This window comes from Abramis brama, assembly GCF_963993115.1.
Source record: "Abramis brama genome assembly, chromosome: 1".
Taxonomy (NCBI): Eukaryota; Metazoa; Chordata; class Actinopteri; order Cypriniformes; family Leuciscidae; genus Abramis; species Abramis brama.
In genome coordinates, this window is record NC_139963.1 from 16,633,379 (window position 1) to 16,649,723 (window position 16,345).

General features: G+C 39.2%; 1 protein-coding gene across 2 annotated transcripts; it reads left to right on the forward strand.

Moving 5' to 3' along the window:
* The first annotated feature begins 4,163 nt into the window (after positions 1-4,163).
* LOC311093431 (dynein regulatory complex subunit 3-like) lies at positions 4,164-15,734 on the forward strand. Of its 2 annotated transcripts, none has more exons than XM_084130810.1 (8): positions 4,164-4,265; positions 5,074-5,133; positions 13,131-13,248; positions 13,428-13,617; positions 14,687-14,803; positions 14,886-15,052; positions 15,224-15,383; positions 15,584-15,734. In XM_084130810.1, exons 4-8 carry the CDS (start codon positions 13,464-13,466, stop codon positions 15,628-15,630), a joined length of 645 nt encoding a protein of 214 aa, XP_083986936.1. In that variant the 5' UTR covers positions 4,164-4,265; positions 5,074-5,133; positions 13,131-13,248; positions 13,428-13,463; the 3' UTR covers positions 15,631-15,734. The 2 variants fall into 2 exon arrangements, 1 of the variants encoding a protein (XP_083986936.1); XR_014608411.1 differs by having other exon boundaries at positions 4,196-4,265; positions 15,224-15,465.
* The last annotated feature ends 611 nt before the right edge of the window (positions 15,735-16,345 follow it).

Below are 16,345 nucleotides of genomic sequence, written 5' to 3' on the forward strand. Positions count from 1 at the left end.
ACAGTGTGCAGAATGTACAGAGGAAAGCTCGGAGAACAGAAAATGTCCGACTTACCAGAGGAACGAGTTGTGCCTGATAACGCACCCTTTACAAATGCGGGAGTGGACTATTTTGGACCACTGGATGTGAGGAGAGGGAGAACTGTGCTGAAGCGATATGGAGTGATATTTACCTGTATGAGCAGCCGCGCAATACACCTGGAGGTGGCGCACTCCCTCGACACAGACTCCTGCATCAATGCTGTGCGAAGATTTATCTGCAGAAGAGGACCTGTGACAAGTATAAGGTCAGATAATGGCACAAATTTTGTTGGTGCGAAGAAGGAACTGAGGCAGGCTCTGGCTGCTTTAAATCACTCTAAAATTGAAAGGACTTTTGTGCAGGAAGGAGTGACGTGGAGTTTTAACACCCCAGCTGCATCTCACCAAGGTGGCGTTTGGGAGTGTCTGATTCGCTCTGTGCGCAGTGTACTTACCTCTGTTGTTGGACATCAACTGCTGGACGAGGAAGGCCTGCAAACACTGTTTTGTGAGGTAGAAGCAATACTCAATGACCAGCCAATAACTAAGGTTTCAGAAGATCTTGAGAAGTTTGATATTACTAGTTTTGTTTAAGTTTATGGACAAATAGCCACTACAGTATTAATATATCTTGAATACTTTTAGTTACAGCCATGACAACTTTAGAAAAATATTATTTATGGCTATCAGAGAGGTATGTTCTACGCAATTGAGCTGATAGAAAAACACGAGATACATTTCTAATCTTAACATTATTTGTTATTCAGATATTCCTCTTAAAAAATAAAAAAATAAAGTATCAGCTGTGTGCAAAGAGACCCACATTTGGGTTTTGACCACTGAAAATAAGATAAATTTACCAATTTACTCATGGAGCCACATTAACATGTCCATATGTCTGGGATTGAACTATTCAGGGCCTTTAAAATGAAGATACCAAAAGAAAAGTTTGGAAAGAACCAGAATCTAAAATGATATTAAGATATCTCTAATACTTCTTGCATTACAGGCATGCAAACGTGAGGCAAAAGGTGCTTTTTGCCCTTTTTGAACTAGGTTATCACTGTTAGCATATAATGCAACAAAGATTGCTAAAGTCAACAGATTTTCATTTAATTGTCCTACATTTTGTCCTACAGTCATTTTTACACTGCTGTAATTTGGCTCCAAATCTCAGGTCAAATGACCCAATAATAATAATATTAATAAAGATAAACTCTGAACATACTCATACAAAATAAACCAACAACACAAACTGCTAAAAGTGAAGCAGAAATAAGTTCATCAGCACAGATAAAGCCAACAAGAATAAAAAAAAACTCCACAGCATAATCTATTCATAACTTCATTATGGACTGTAGAAAAACAGTATGGTTTTCCAATACTGTAAACTCTGTAAACGCTTTTTTTCTTCTTCTTTTTTACATTACAATTGTAAAACCTTGACTAAAATTGCCAGTAAAGTACTGAAGTCTTTTACAAGAAATGTCTGAGAGTGCAGTAGATACATGAGAAGTCTTACTGTGAAAATACTGTGAAAGAAATGCAGTTATTATACTGAAAAATGTAACAGTGTTGTGATACAAACTCAGGAAATATTTTGAATTTGTTCATGTTATATATATATATATATATATATATATATATCTCTCACACCACACAACAATCTGTATGCAAAAGTTCTACTCAAAGTAGCAAAGAATCATATGTTTATAACACATTCATTACTGTATTCATTTGATGTTGCACTTTTTATTTTAATCTGTTGAATATTAACTACATGAATTTTAATAATCTTTAGTAAATCATTGAACATTTTTTTTATTTAATGCATAAATTCATTTCAAAATGAGGATGAGTAAAACAATGACCGAACAGCAAGATGATGATGTATCATTTCCTTGTTCTTTCTGTATTCGCCATATCTCGCCATCTACTGAAATATATAGGTAGCCTATACCTCAAACTGAAAAAATAAATAAATAAATAAAGGGAAACATTTCAGTGACAAAATGCTGTAGTTTAACATGGATTCAGCTTGAAAATGGGATAGTAGGGAAGTAGGGATTCACAATTGAGTTGGTGTATAGATATTAAATGTGTGAATAATATAGTATCAAAATGTGTTAAAAGGACGAAATATTCAATAAACTTAAATATTAGCTATAAAATATGTATCTAAGAGCATTATTTATGTATTTAAATGCAGTTCATATCATATAGTGTGACAAAATAATCATATGTGACAAGAATACCCTGTCATACCTTGGGTATTGGATGTTGGGTCACACCCAGTGTTGGGGAAGTTACTTTTAAAAAGTAGCGTTTGCTCGTTACTCGTTACTTTAAAAAAAAGTAATCCATTACTTTACTTAGTTACCCCCTTTGGAAAGTAACTTTTTACGTTACTCGTTACTTTTACGTTACTTTTATGTTGCTTGACTTTGGGCAGAACCCAATATCTGTAGACAATATCTGTATCCTAAATATGTAGACATAAAGTTATACTATGGAGGACATAACAGGTATTTCTTTTATGCTCTTTATTATGAAAAATAGTATCAATTTCAAAAGAAAAAAGTCCTTCTCATTGGCGCTGCTGTGTGGCAACTTCTCTGTTTTTATTCTCAGCCGGCTCTGCATCATGGGGTAGAGTGCGACACTCCGCGATGAGCAGAGCCCCCGCGCCGCTTCTCTCCGCTCCGCTCCCCCTATCCACCGAACTTTAAATTTCGGCAACAGCCAATAAAGCTTCCCTGCTCTCCAACACCGGTGCGAATCGCGTCTTGATAGCGTAGGATAGAAGACATAAGCTTAGTTTTCAGACATACGACTCACTCTATCAAGGGAGTAGGAGAAAAAAAAGAGATTTTGAGAGAAAAATATATATTTTGTTTAAAAGTACACATATTCAAGCTTTCTATATATTTCTCTGGTCTGTGAGACAAGTAGCTTATCTGAGTTTCGGTTCATTTACAGTATGGAGACGAGATTCAGTTCACGCGCAGGTCCATGACGTCATGATTATTTTGCATGCTATATTTACTTATTGGTTGGTAAAACATTGATTAAAATTAAGATACAATTAATACAAAACGAAATTCACTTTAAAGAAATGCTTTCTACAAAAACAAACTTAATAAAGTGGTCACAAAATCATGTCTGCCCACTCCATTTGTCTCCCGATATATTGCGCAAAATGATCTTACTCATGCTTTTCACTTTTCATATAATCAACATAGATTAAATAATTTTTTTATTTTTTTTATTTAAACATAAATATGAAATTAAATAGTTTTCTTTAATTCAGGCAATTGGTTAAAACATTGATTAAAATTAAGATACAATTAATACAAAACGAAATTCACTTTAAAGAAATGCTTTCTACAAAAACAAACTTAATAAAGTGGTCAAAATCATGTCTGCCCACTCCATTTGACTCCTTATATTGCGCAAAATTTTTATTTAATTTAATTTAAACATAAATATGAAACTAAATCGTTCTCTTCGGTTCTCAACCGTTCTCTTCTCTTAAGCGCGCAGCTGAGGCAGTGTCACTGTCAAATATATCCATGGAAAAAGTAACGTTGCGCCGAATTGAAAAAGGAATTAGTTTCGTTACCAAATTTTTAGTAGTAGCGCGTTACACTACTTTTTACCCGAAAAGTAGTTACATTACTGTAACGCGTTACGCGTTACACACAACACTGGTCACACCATATGAGGTTTCATGTAGGCTACTTAGCATGACATTAAGCAATATATATATATATTATAATTTTACAAGTCATTACGTTATCATAGCTAACACAATCCTTTCTGCCAAATATGTGTTTTATGTATCATTTCAAATGTTAAATTTGTTTTAAATTGTGTGTGTGTATATACACAAATTTAATGATATATATATGTCACGTTAAACAGGTTTTATTAGCAAATTCATTGTTTAGAAACAGCTGTCACAACATAAACGATTCTCTACATTTCTACAGTACTGCTTTCTTGTAATAGAACTGCAAATCCCATCATGCCTTTTCCAGAGTAGCCAATGAACATCCAGCCTCATAGTTCCCCGATGTTTGTCATCCAATCAGAGAACAGCATGCTGGATCACATGACTCGCTGTTGAGCGCCTTCATTCTGCTCTGAGGGACTGTTGCGTTTTCTTCTCTTCCTGGGTCTCGGATAAGCGACGCTCAGCTGGTTGTGTTCGGGGACTTTGTGATGTCTAGGTGGTTCTGCAGGTAAACACTTTGCTCTCTGTGGATATGCTCAGTAAGAAGTGAGCTTCCTACCTAGGCATTCAAATGACTGCTATCTAGGGTAACGTTAGGCAGCTCACTAGGCTGTGGAACTATGAAGCCCAAAAATGCTGTTTGTTTGTTTGTTGGTAGGCAGCCTAACGTTACTAGGTAGAGTTTGAGTCCAGAAATGCTGTCTAGATAGGGTGCTCACTCACTTGGTTGTGAAACTTTGAAACCCAAACATACTGTTTGTTTGTAGGCATGAGCCTACTATGTAGCTTTTGAGTAAAACAAAGTGTGCTCGATTATGTTGTGAGAATATGAAGCCCAAAAATAATATGCTGGCTACCAGTTTGTCAGCTATTTTGGACTTAAAACCTACATAGTAGGCAGCCTACATGTGGTCTAGGTAGGCAGCTCACTCATATATTGTGAGAGTATGAACTTGAGCCCATATGCTGTTTGTTTGCTTGTAGGTAACGTTAGCCAGCCTACTATGTAAAAATGTCCATCATACTATGTGTCTAGGTAGTTTACTTGTGTGATTACAGTGCTCATTGTGCAATGTGTCTAATATTGCATGTCAGTGAATCTGGATATTTAATCGGTATAGATCCGTTACCCATTTCTAAGTAGGGCATCCAGAGAGAGTCGTATCTTCATGTTTGAGTCCAGATTAGTATTTTCAGAGGTTTTTGTTGAATGTTATTAACTGACCCACATTAGCAGATCTGTTCTTGTGGTCTGGAGTTGTGCCAAGTACACCATTATAGTGATTTTATGAAAACCCTTTGCTTCTGACCCACAGCATGTGACCATGGAGGACTCGTACCTGTGTGGATACCTCAAGATCAAAGGTCTGACAGAGGTGAGTGGTCAAGCTGACCGCGTTTCGACTTCTGTAATCATACTGTGACCTGCAGCATTCAAGATAAATTTTTCAAGATAAAGAAGCTTAAGTGTACTTTATGAAGCCTAATGCACTTAATTGGGCAACTCATTTATTGATATGCATCTCAGTTGCTGTGTGTCAAAGGAAATATGACACTGTCAGGTATTTATCTTGATATTTGTGTCACTTTCCTGAAGTTTATTAAAAGCGTGATTAAAAAAATAATATATATTTTTTATTTCCAATCAGTCTTCAAACAAGTAGATTCAGAATGTTAATGCAAGAACAAGAATGATCATTTTCACTCATATGCACCAATATAACAGTACAGAGTAGGGCTGAACGATATTCTGTTTTAACATCGACATCGCGATGTGCACATGAGCAATAGTCACATCGCCGGAACATGCAATGTGAAGGGTAGTAGCACCCATGGTGTATATACTGTCTATGGTATTAAGAGAACGGTAGAACACAGTAAACAAGAGTTTGTTGTATGGCTTGTTGCTGGGGTGACATGCACGTTCCGCGTGCCTGCACAGCGATTGGTTCGATGTGCCGCTGCTCACCGCTCACAGCCAACATTCACTAGCAATCCTATAGCTAAAAATGGGCGACGAAGAGGATCCGCCACAAAAAAAATTATCTTATCATAAATGAATTTATCGCAACTAAAAAGATGTCTGAGTCCCATTTAAATTTCAGGTACAAGTCAATGCACTGACTTCTTTGTTCAAGTTCCACACTGAATATGGGTTGGAGCTCTTAATTTTGAACTTTGCACCAGATTTATGAATTTAACTTTAAAATGTACAAAATTTTCTTACACTCCTCCTTGAACTGCCACCTTATCGTGGTGGAGGGGTTTGAGTACCCGAATGATCCTAGGAGCTAAGTTGTCCAGGGCTATATGGCCCTGGTAGGGTCTCCCAAGGCAAACAGGTCCTAGGTGACGGGTCAGACTAAGAGCGGTTCAGATGCCCATTATGAGACACAATCTATCAAGGACCAAGACATCGCCCGGCATAGCACAGCCGGGGCCCCACCCTAGGGCTCAGCCCGAAGGAATGACGTGGGGCCACCCTCCTGTGGGACACTAAGGGGCCGGTGCATAGTGGATCGGGCGGCAGTCGAAGCCGAGGGCCCTGACGACCCGATCTCTGGACACGGAAACTGGCTTTAGGGACGTGGAACTTTACCTCGCTGGTGGGGAAGGAGCCTAAGCTTGTGCGGGAGGTTGAGAGGTACCAACTAGAGATAGTCGGGCTCACCTCCACGCACAGCTTGGGTTCAGGAACTCCTTGAGAGAGGCTGGACTCTCTACCACTCTGGAGTTGCCCACGGTGAGTAACGGCGGGCTGGTGTGGGTTTGCTAATAGCCCCCCAGCTCAGCCGCCATGTGTTGGGGTTCACCCCGGTGAACGAGAGGGTCGCTTCCCTGCGCCTTCAGGTCGGGGATAGGTCTCTCACTGTCGTGTGTGCCTACGGGCCGAATGGCAGGGCAGAGTACCCGGCCACTCGGAGCTGTGGCCGTAAGGTCTCCAGTGCCTGTCGAGGCGGCAATCCCCAAACCCGGTGGTGGACACCGGAAGTAAGGGATGCCGTCAAGCTGAAGGAGGAGTCCTATCAGGCCTGGATGGCTTGTGGGACTCCTGAGGCAGCTGACAGGTACCGGCAGGCCAAGCGGACTGCAGCCCGGGTCATTGTGGAGTAGGGCTGCATGATTAATTGCAATAAAACCGCATGCGATTTGGCAAAGGCTGCGATTATTTTATGCGCAGCTTGTCAGTGGAGTGTGGCTGATGTCTGAGTCCCAGTCCCAATGGTAGTAAATACTGCCCCCTTTGAACGCCAGAGGGCGCTCTCACACAAACACGCTAAATATGCCCCGCCGCAGAAGTACAATAATGCGCATCATTCCAGGAAATCCCTATCGCTGTAGTTGAATAAACAGAAGATTGAAACGCTTTGATTAAACATGACTTATAAATACACGACTGCCTTATTCTGTGTAAGAAGGCACATCATCTCACAGAAGAAGGAGCTCAACTGTCGTTATGAAGTGAGTTTGGAGTAAATGCATGTTAGTAAATGTTGCATGTTATTAAAAAGAGGCTCGTAAATGCTTCTCATGTTTTGGAAAGATGTTTGACGCGTGTTGTTTTTTCAAATGCACGTTATAAGTGACTCAAACTCACAGTGCTTTCAGATGGAGCTGCGTTTATAGAGCCGTACATCAATGACAAACTGCGCGTAAAAAAATAATCGCAGCCTTTGCGATTTTAAAATCACGATAAGCCATCTCGATTTAAGTGTGATTACATGTAAATTGCAATTAATCGTGCAGCCCTATTGTGGAGGCTAAAAAATTCAGGCCTGTGAGGAGTTCGGTGAGACCATGGAGAAGGACTATCAGCTGGCCTCGGAGAGATTCTAGCGAACCGTCCGCCGCCTCAGGAGGGGGAAGCAGTCTCCTAGCAACACTGTTTACAGTGGAGGTGGGCGGCTGTTGACCTCATCTAGGGATATCGTCGGACGGTGGAAGGAATACTTTGAGGATCTATTCAATCTGACCGATAAATCCGACACACACCCGTCAGAGGGGGACTCGTCCATCACCCAAGCTGAAGTCACAGAGGTAATTAAGAAGCTCCTTGTTGACAAGGCACCGGGGGTAGATGAGATCCGCCCTGGGTACCTCAAGTCTCTGGATGTTGTGGGGTTGTCTTGGCTGACACGCCTCTGCAGCATCACGTGGCCGGTCAGGGAAAGTACCTCTGGACTGGCAGACCGGGGTGGTTTTCCCTCTTTTCAAGAAAGGGAACCGAAGGGTGTGTTCCAACTACAGGGGGAATCACACTTCTCAGCCTCCTCGTGAAAGTCTATTCCAGGATACTGTAGAGGAGAATTTGGCCGATTCAGGAGGAACAGTGTGGTTTGTGTCCCGGTCGTGAAACACTGGACCAGTTCTATACCCTTCTCCAGGATGCTGGAGAGTTCATGGGAGTTTGCCAAACCAATGCACCTGTGCATTCGACTGTGTCCCTCGTTGTGCCCCCCAACATTGATAATAATAATAAATGTTTCTTGAGCATCAAATTTTCATATTAGAATGATTTCTGAAGGATCATGTGACACTGAAGACTGTCATGTGGAGTCAATGATCATGTGACTCACTGAAGAGAGTAATTATGCTGAAAACACATAATTTACATTACACACAATGACATTTTACAATATTCAAATAGAAAACACTTATTTTAAATTGTAATAATATTTCACTTTATTACTGGTTTTACTGTATTTTTAATTGAAATGTAGTGTATATGTAGTGTATATGTAGTGTAATTGTTAAATGTCTGAGAGTGCAGTAGATACATTAGAAGTCTTACTGTGAAAATACTGTGAAAGAAATGCAATTACTAACCTGGAAAAATCCTATACAAAAAAAAATTAACAGTGTTGTGATACAACCTCAAGAGACATTTAGAATCTGTTGATGTTTATATTTGGTGCCCTGGATATTGACATGTTGTCATTTATTGAGAGTATGATTGAGAGTAATCAATATAAAATATATAAGCAGAGATAAGTGATATCTCCGTATAGACTAAGTTTGTAACTCCTAAATTGTAAATGTTAGACAGATGCTGCTCTGATTGAAGCCAGTGAGACTTCAGCAGCTTCACACTCAGTCACAGTGAAGATCTGCTGACGACACACTTACTCTAACTCGCTAGTTATCAATTTTCCATTATAGAAACACATTATTAGAGTTTTCAAGAGTTTCCATAAATGTTATGCGTTTTAACCAGAGTTAAAAGGCTGGCTAGCACATCATCTAATGTAGCTAACAGTGCTGACTGTTCACGCTCCTGTAGGATGCTACACACATTTCAAGCATTTTTAACACGAAAGATGGACAAACATGGTCCATTAACTGTTATTAAAACATATTTCATTGAAGAACAGGCTACTATAAGCCGCTAACTCACCAATGCACTGGCCAACGGGAGTGCTGTACGGATTCCCCAACAAGAACTCCATCTTGATGACAACAACAATCCTCCGATGGTGAGAGGCTGACGGACAGCGCGCATAAGCCCCGCCCAGAGAGCTGTCTGATTGGTTTAAACAAGTGGAACCTTTAATTTATTGATCGAGGAAGCTGTCAATCATGGGCAAAGTCTTATCCATAGACTGTAAAACCATGGTCTTAACAGCTCGATGGTGTTTTAAGCCCCCAATGGCTCCTTAGAGGCAGCTAACCCTACCCTCAACCTTAAACCTACCCATCCCCTCGCTGCCTGGAAGGCGCCGTTGGGGGCTTAAAACACCAAACACCGTCTTAACACGGCAGAGTTCATTTACAAAATGCTCTTAACCCTAATACCGTAAGCTGGACAAGTGTGGGCAAAATAATTTTAATTAATTTTTTAAAACTACTTCCCTTGATCTGAGTGGTACAAGACTTGGCTAGTTTTTGCTAAGTTTGCCACCTGAACACGCAAAAAAAAAAAAAAGACTCGATTCTACAATGTTAAGTGGGTGAAAAAAAAAAACTCCTTAATCTTGTGTTCGTGGACAAAAATGGGCGCCCATACGAATGAATGGGAAAACTGTAATTCAGAGAATGTTTTATTATTTTTGTCAAATAAAAATCAATAGATCCAATACAATGCATATATTACATACACACAAATGAAGGGGTGATCCTGTACAACATTCTCAACATGGCAAAAACTCACACTCACACACACACACACACACACACAAACAAACAATGCATTCAATGAGCCTACAACAGAGCTGGGTTTTTTTCATTTTTTTTTTCAAATAAAAACTCACTCACACATACAAAAATAAAGAATTGAATGAGCCAATGTCTGACCATTTTTTTTTTAATGATCCAATCAACCACCTGGCTCACCACCCTCACACGCACACACACACACACACACAGGCACAGGCACACTTCAAAGACGGATCAAAGTGCTACTGCAAGGTTGTTGATACTTCTAAACAAAACATTTCTGCAGCATATGCTACCTAAACCTGCAGTGGCAGTTATTTTATCAGTTCATTGGGAAGCAGCACAATGAGTAAGAGTAAGAGGTTCAGTGCAGCAGAGACCCTGGATATTCTACTGGAATCCAGTGGGGAGGAAGGAGACCTGCCATATGAGTCACCGTGTGATCAAGGATCTGAAACCGATGATCAGACAGAGTTCGACCTGGATGATGAGGACACCGATGGGGAAGACTGTGAGGAAGAGGATCCTGGGGAAGTAAATTATCAATCTAAAAATGGGGAAATCATCTGGACTGCTACTGCACCTACCCAGACACCAGGGAGAGCACCTGCAGAGCAGGTGATGAAGATGACCCCTGGGCCAACACGATTTGCCTGTTCGCGTGTGGACAACGTCAGGTCAGCTTTTGAGCTTTTTTTTCCTCTGGAAACCCAGACAACACTGATTGACATGACGAATGTAGAAGGGAAACGCGTGTATGGGGAGTCATGGAAGGAGGTGGACTGGGTGGACATACAGGCCTACATTGGTCTGCTATTGCTGGCAGGTGTCTATCGTTCACACAACGAGGCCACAATGAGCTTGTGGAAGGCAGACACAGGGCGGGCCATTTTTGCTGCTACAATGTCTCTGCGTGCTTTTGAAGTGATGACCAGGGTAATCAGGTTTGACAACCGAGCCACAAGACCTGCCCGATGGAGAGAGGACAAACTGGCTGCGATAAGAGAAATCTGGGACAGATGGGTCGAACATCTTCCGCTAATGTACAACCCAGGGCGAGATGTAACAAAAGATGAATGCCTGGTACCTTTTAGAGGACGCTGCACCTTCAAGCAATACATGCCCAGTAAACCAGCCAGGTATGGCATCAAAATCTGGGCAGCCTGCGATGCAAAGACCAGTTATGCATACAATATGTAGATCTACACTGGCAAGCCGGCTGAGGGGCAGCGAGAAAGAAATCTGGCAATGCGTGTTGTCCTCGACATGTCAGCAGGTCTCCAAGGGCACACCATCACGTGTGACAATTATTTCACATCATATGCCCTTGGCATGGAGCTTCTGAAAAGAAAACTGGGCATGCTGGGAACGGTGAGGAAGAATAAGCCTGAGCTTCCATCTGCACTGGTGACGACAAGGGGCAGAGAGAAATACTCTTCGGTTTTTGCGTCTACCAGCACGCACACACTTGTCTCTTACTGCCCCAAAAAAAACAAAAATGTGCTCTTGATGAGCACAGTTCATGCCACAGTTAGCACAAGTGAGGAGAAGAAACCTAATGTAATCCTGGATTACAACAGGACCAAAGGTGGAGTGGACAGCCTTGACCAGGTATTTTACTACTTTTTTTTTTTTTTTGCATTGTTTACTAATTTTCCTATGACAAATTGCTTGTGGTTTATTATTTGTTACAAACGTATGAATGGCTAAGTGAATAAATGTAAAGGACTTTTTCCAGTATAGTGTTTGATTTTTATTCTTTTTCTGTGTGTATTATTCAAGATGGTCGCTGCTTACACACCTGTAAGAGAAAATCCAATCGTTGGCCCATGGTGGTATTTTCCAACATGCTGGATGTGTCTGCCCTGAACGCCTTCATCCTGTGGTCAGAAATTAATCCTGCCTGGAATGCCGCTAAAAACTTCAGAAGGCGGCTCTTTCTGGAAGAGCTCGGGAAGGCTCTGGTGTCTCAACAGATCCAGAGACGGACGGGCGTTCCCCGTGGAGTGGCGTCTCAGAGGATGATGAGCCACATCAGACAACCCTCCTCAGGAGACATGCCTGGCCCATCCACAGCAACTCCCCTTACCAAGAGGAAAAGGTGCCATATCTGCATTTACAACAGGAAAAAAACCAGCACTGTCTGTGGAAAATGCAGGCAATACATCTGTAGAGAACATTCTCTTACAACTACCTGCTGCCACAAGTGCATGTAAAAACATGATGTAAATAATGCATGTAAATAACTATATTTGTTTTGTTCTTACCCGTTTATTGTTTGTTCTTATCTGTTTATTCTTAGCTATCACTTATTTAGTTATTGTTATTGTTATGTATATTCTTACCCGTTTGGCACCAATTAGTTTGAGTTATTGAAATTTGATGTTCTTTGTTTGAAATAAATGATGAATGATTTACTACTTTGTCTTTTCCTTATAGCATGGTCATATTTATCTAAGCATATTTTGGCATCTTTGTATAGTTTCGCCTAACACAGATATATATTTTTTAAAATTACAATTTTAACTTGTGATAAAGTAAAAAAAAAATTAAGAGGTCAAATTCGTCATAACAGTGGTTCATAGAGTTCAACCTATATGCAGCCATTCAGTACTGCAGCCATCTAGTGGTTATTGATATTATTGTTTTTTGTTAATTTTATACCAACTTAAGACACCAGATGCCACCAAAGTCACTTCATCTTTAGGTTTTAACTCTCTGAACTTACTGGAATGATTTTTTTAATTAAGTTAAATAAATATTAAATATAACATAAAAATAAGCATAATTTACATAAAAAAATATGATACTTTTACAGGTAAATAAATTCAAAAATACCCCCAAAATAAAAAACACCATAAATTGATAGATTTTATTTTATCGAAGATAGTGACAACATTTATTTGACAAAAATTTTTGGATCACACTTGAGACCTCTGTGCCCACATTTGTCCACAAACACGGAATTAAGGGCTGTAATGTGAATACGGTATTAGGGTTAAATGTGCAAAAACATGAATTTATGGACATGTTTGCTTTTCGAAATCTAGTTTAGAAATAGCGGAGGCATTTTAGTACACGTGAGTATTTCTTATAAATTGCCAAAATTTCGTTTAATTTTCCATTTCATGAAAATGAATAAATGAATAAATACTCGGAAGAATATCAGTAAGGTTATATTACTGAGTATTATTACTAAAATGTATTTTAATTTCTTTAGAGCGCCTCAAAGCTCCTGAAAACTCCGAAAGTTGATGGCGTCATGGCGGTAGTCTGTGGTTGCTGAGCAACAGTGTTTGCGTCCAGCATATACGAGTACTTCAGTGATATATTTACAGGTAAGTTAAGTTTAGTCTGTTGTCAAATGAACGAGCTTTTAGTAATAACATTTGAAATAGGTGACTGATACAGTGTTTTGACTGATTTTATGGTGACAGGTCTGCAAAATAAGATAAGCAATTGCACTAGATAATATTAATATTAGATCATATTGCACTGCTAATCACCGTTACTGCAGGTAATAAACGGGTCCAGTCATCAGAAGCGTTGGAAAATGAGCTGGGAACAGGATGAACCCAAAGTAATGGATGAGGAGATGTTACAACAAGCAATTGTTGAACAGGGACCTCAGGGACAAGCTGGAAAAATAGCCAAGAAAGAGGGCATCCAGTACGAGGAGGTGCTTCAGCTGCGGCTGGACTTCAGAAGTAAGAACCATAACTTAATTAAATTATCTTTAATGTAAAATTAAACATTTTTGATTGAATTTTATTTTATTCAGGGTGAATCTCATGAAAACTTTCCTGGGACATATTTCACCCCAAAATCAAGAGAAAAATAAGAATATATTTTTTTGAATTCTTGAAAAAGTGAAACCCACTTTAATTTATTTATTTAGACATTATTTTCATGACAAGTAAAATACATCCCCCCTCTCACACAGATAATGTTTTTTAATCAGTGTTAAAGGGATAGTTCAAAAAAAAGTTCATGTTCGAAACACAAATGAATATCTTTTTGATGAAATCTGAGTGATTTCTGTCCCTCCATTGACAGTCTACGCAACTAGGCCTACCACTTTGACACTTTAAAAAGTTCATAAAGAGATTGTAAAACTAATCCATATGAATTGAGCAGTTTAGTCCAATAAATATTCTGAAAAGACACGATCACATTATATGATGGACAGATTTAATTTAGGCTTTCATTCACATATAAACATTTATTAACTCGCACATCAGTTGTGGTAAACTGAAGCTCAAGCTTGTTCGCTTGACATACAAAAACCACTGAGGTTCATTCTCCTGTTACGCACATGTTTGAGCTTCTAGCATCAAGCAGGTTCGGTTGAGCTTCTGTTCACTGATCAATGTTTATAATATGTGAATAAAAGCCTAAATTCATTCTGTTCATCATATATAGCGATTGAGTCTCTTCAGAAAATTTGGACAAAACCGCTCAATTCATATGGATTAGTTGCACGATCCCTTTATGAACTTTTTGAAACATTAACATTAAAGTGATAGTTGCGTAGCTGTCAATGTAGGGACAGAAAGTTCTCAGATTTCATCAAAAAGGTCTTCATTTGTGTTTCGAACATGAACGGTTTGGAACGACATGAAGGTGAGTAATTAATGACAGGATTTTTATTTTATTTCATTAATTTTCATTATCATGATTGGTATAATTTCAATAACATTTCATTGTATACAAAATAGCATATATTTATTTATTTTTTTGAAAAATATAATTAATATAATATTGTGTTTTTTGTAGACATCCTAAAGATGTTCCACCTGTGGCAATTCCCCTCTCTAACAAAACTCCAGCTGGATAATAATGTTATTGAGAGGATTGAAGGGTTAGAAAACCTCACTAATCTGACCTGGCTGGGTGAGTACAGACTGTCCGACTGATATCCAAAACATATCCAGAGTATCTCCAAATACTAAGCCATAATTCTTATATTCCTCAGATCTGTCATTCAATAATATTGAAGTGATTGAAGGACTGGACTCTCTTGTGAAACTTCAGAACTTGAGTTTGTTCAACAACCGCATTTCTGTCATTGAAAACCTGGATACGCTGCAGAACCTGCAAATCCTCTCTATTGGAAACAATGCCATTGCTCAACTGGATAATGTAAGCCAACTATATTTTAGATTATACATTTTTAGAAAATGTGGAATCCCAGAAGGATGAAAATGAGTCTGACTCCAAAATATGCAGCCATCCACTAATTCATTTCCAATATTCCAATTCATGAGTGTCACTCAAACATAAAGCTGAAGGAAATCATATCTGACCCTGCAGGTGCTGTACCTCAGAAAGTTGAAGAATCTACGCACTCTCAACCTTGCGGGAAATCCCATCTGTGATGAAGAGGACTATAAGATATTTGTGATGGCATATCTTCCAGACTTGGTCTATCTAGACTACAGACTGCTGGATGAACAAACTGTCACAGTGTCTGGTTTGTGTATTCCTGGTATCCACTAGAGATCCTCTTCCCCACGGTGTCATCCACATATTGAACTACATTCCCCACAATCCTTGTCTGTACCAATCACTGTTAATTACACTCAGCTCTCCGTCATCATTGTTTCAGCTGTTCCCTGTTTCATTGTTAGTTCCCTGTGTATAAAACCCTGTCTGTTTTCGTATGTGTTACAGAGTCCTTGTTATTCGTTCACACCACTTCTGAGGTCTGTTTCTGCTAGTTTCTCGTCTGTTTCTTGTTTTGGATTGCCTGTTTGGATTTTGACCCCTGCCTGGACTGGATGTATGATTACGGATTTCCCTAATAAATAGTACTGCAATTGGATCCCGTTTCCTGTGTGTGGTATCGTGACACAAACGGTTAGTGAGACATTTATCATATCTTCACATATAAAAGTGGGGTTGCAGCCTAACAGGTTAATAAGTCATTTCTCATATATCCGCAGCTGCTTGGCTTCGTTTTTCAGCTGACCACTTGTGAAAGAGAAGTCCACTAGCACACTTTTAAAAAGAGGAGCTATTATGGAAATATTATACTTTAGAATAAAATATTTAAGTGCAAACTGAATGTAATGTTTTCTGAAACTTAATTGCAATTTAAATTTAAAATTTAAATCTATAATAAATTAAATTAGCTGAAATTTTCTGACTTATTGCCCAATTTCACAGACAAGGTTTAAGCTAGTCCCAGACTAAAATGCATGATTGAGCTTTTTTAACTGAAAGCAACTTTCACTGATACTGTATATCTTAAAATATGTCGGTTCCATTGTTTTGTCTCAAGATGCACACCAGTAATGTTTATTTTTATAAGGAACGTCTAAGGCCTAATCCTGGTGTAATCTAAACCCTGTCTGTGAAACCAGGCATAGATCTTTATGCAATTTCATAATTACTTCTATTTTCTTTTAAATATGGTTCAGGTTTACTGCCGAA

Coding starts and splice junctions, on each gene's coding strand:
- LOC311093431 (XM_084130810.1), top strand. CDS start 13,464: ATGAGCTGGGAACAGGATGAACCCAAAGTAATGGATGAGGAGATGTTA. Junction 13,618..14,686: donor GCTGCGGCTGGACTTCAGAA/GTAAGAACCATA, acceptor TGTTTTTTGTAG/ACATCCTAAAGATGTTCCAC. Junction 15,053..15,223: donor CCATTGCTCAACTGGATAAT/GTAAGCCAACTA, acceptor CTGACCCTGCAG/GTGCTGTACCTCAGAAAGTT.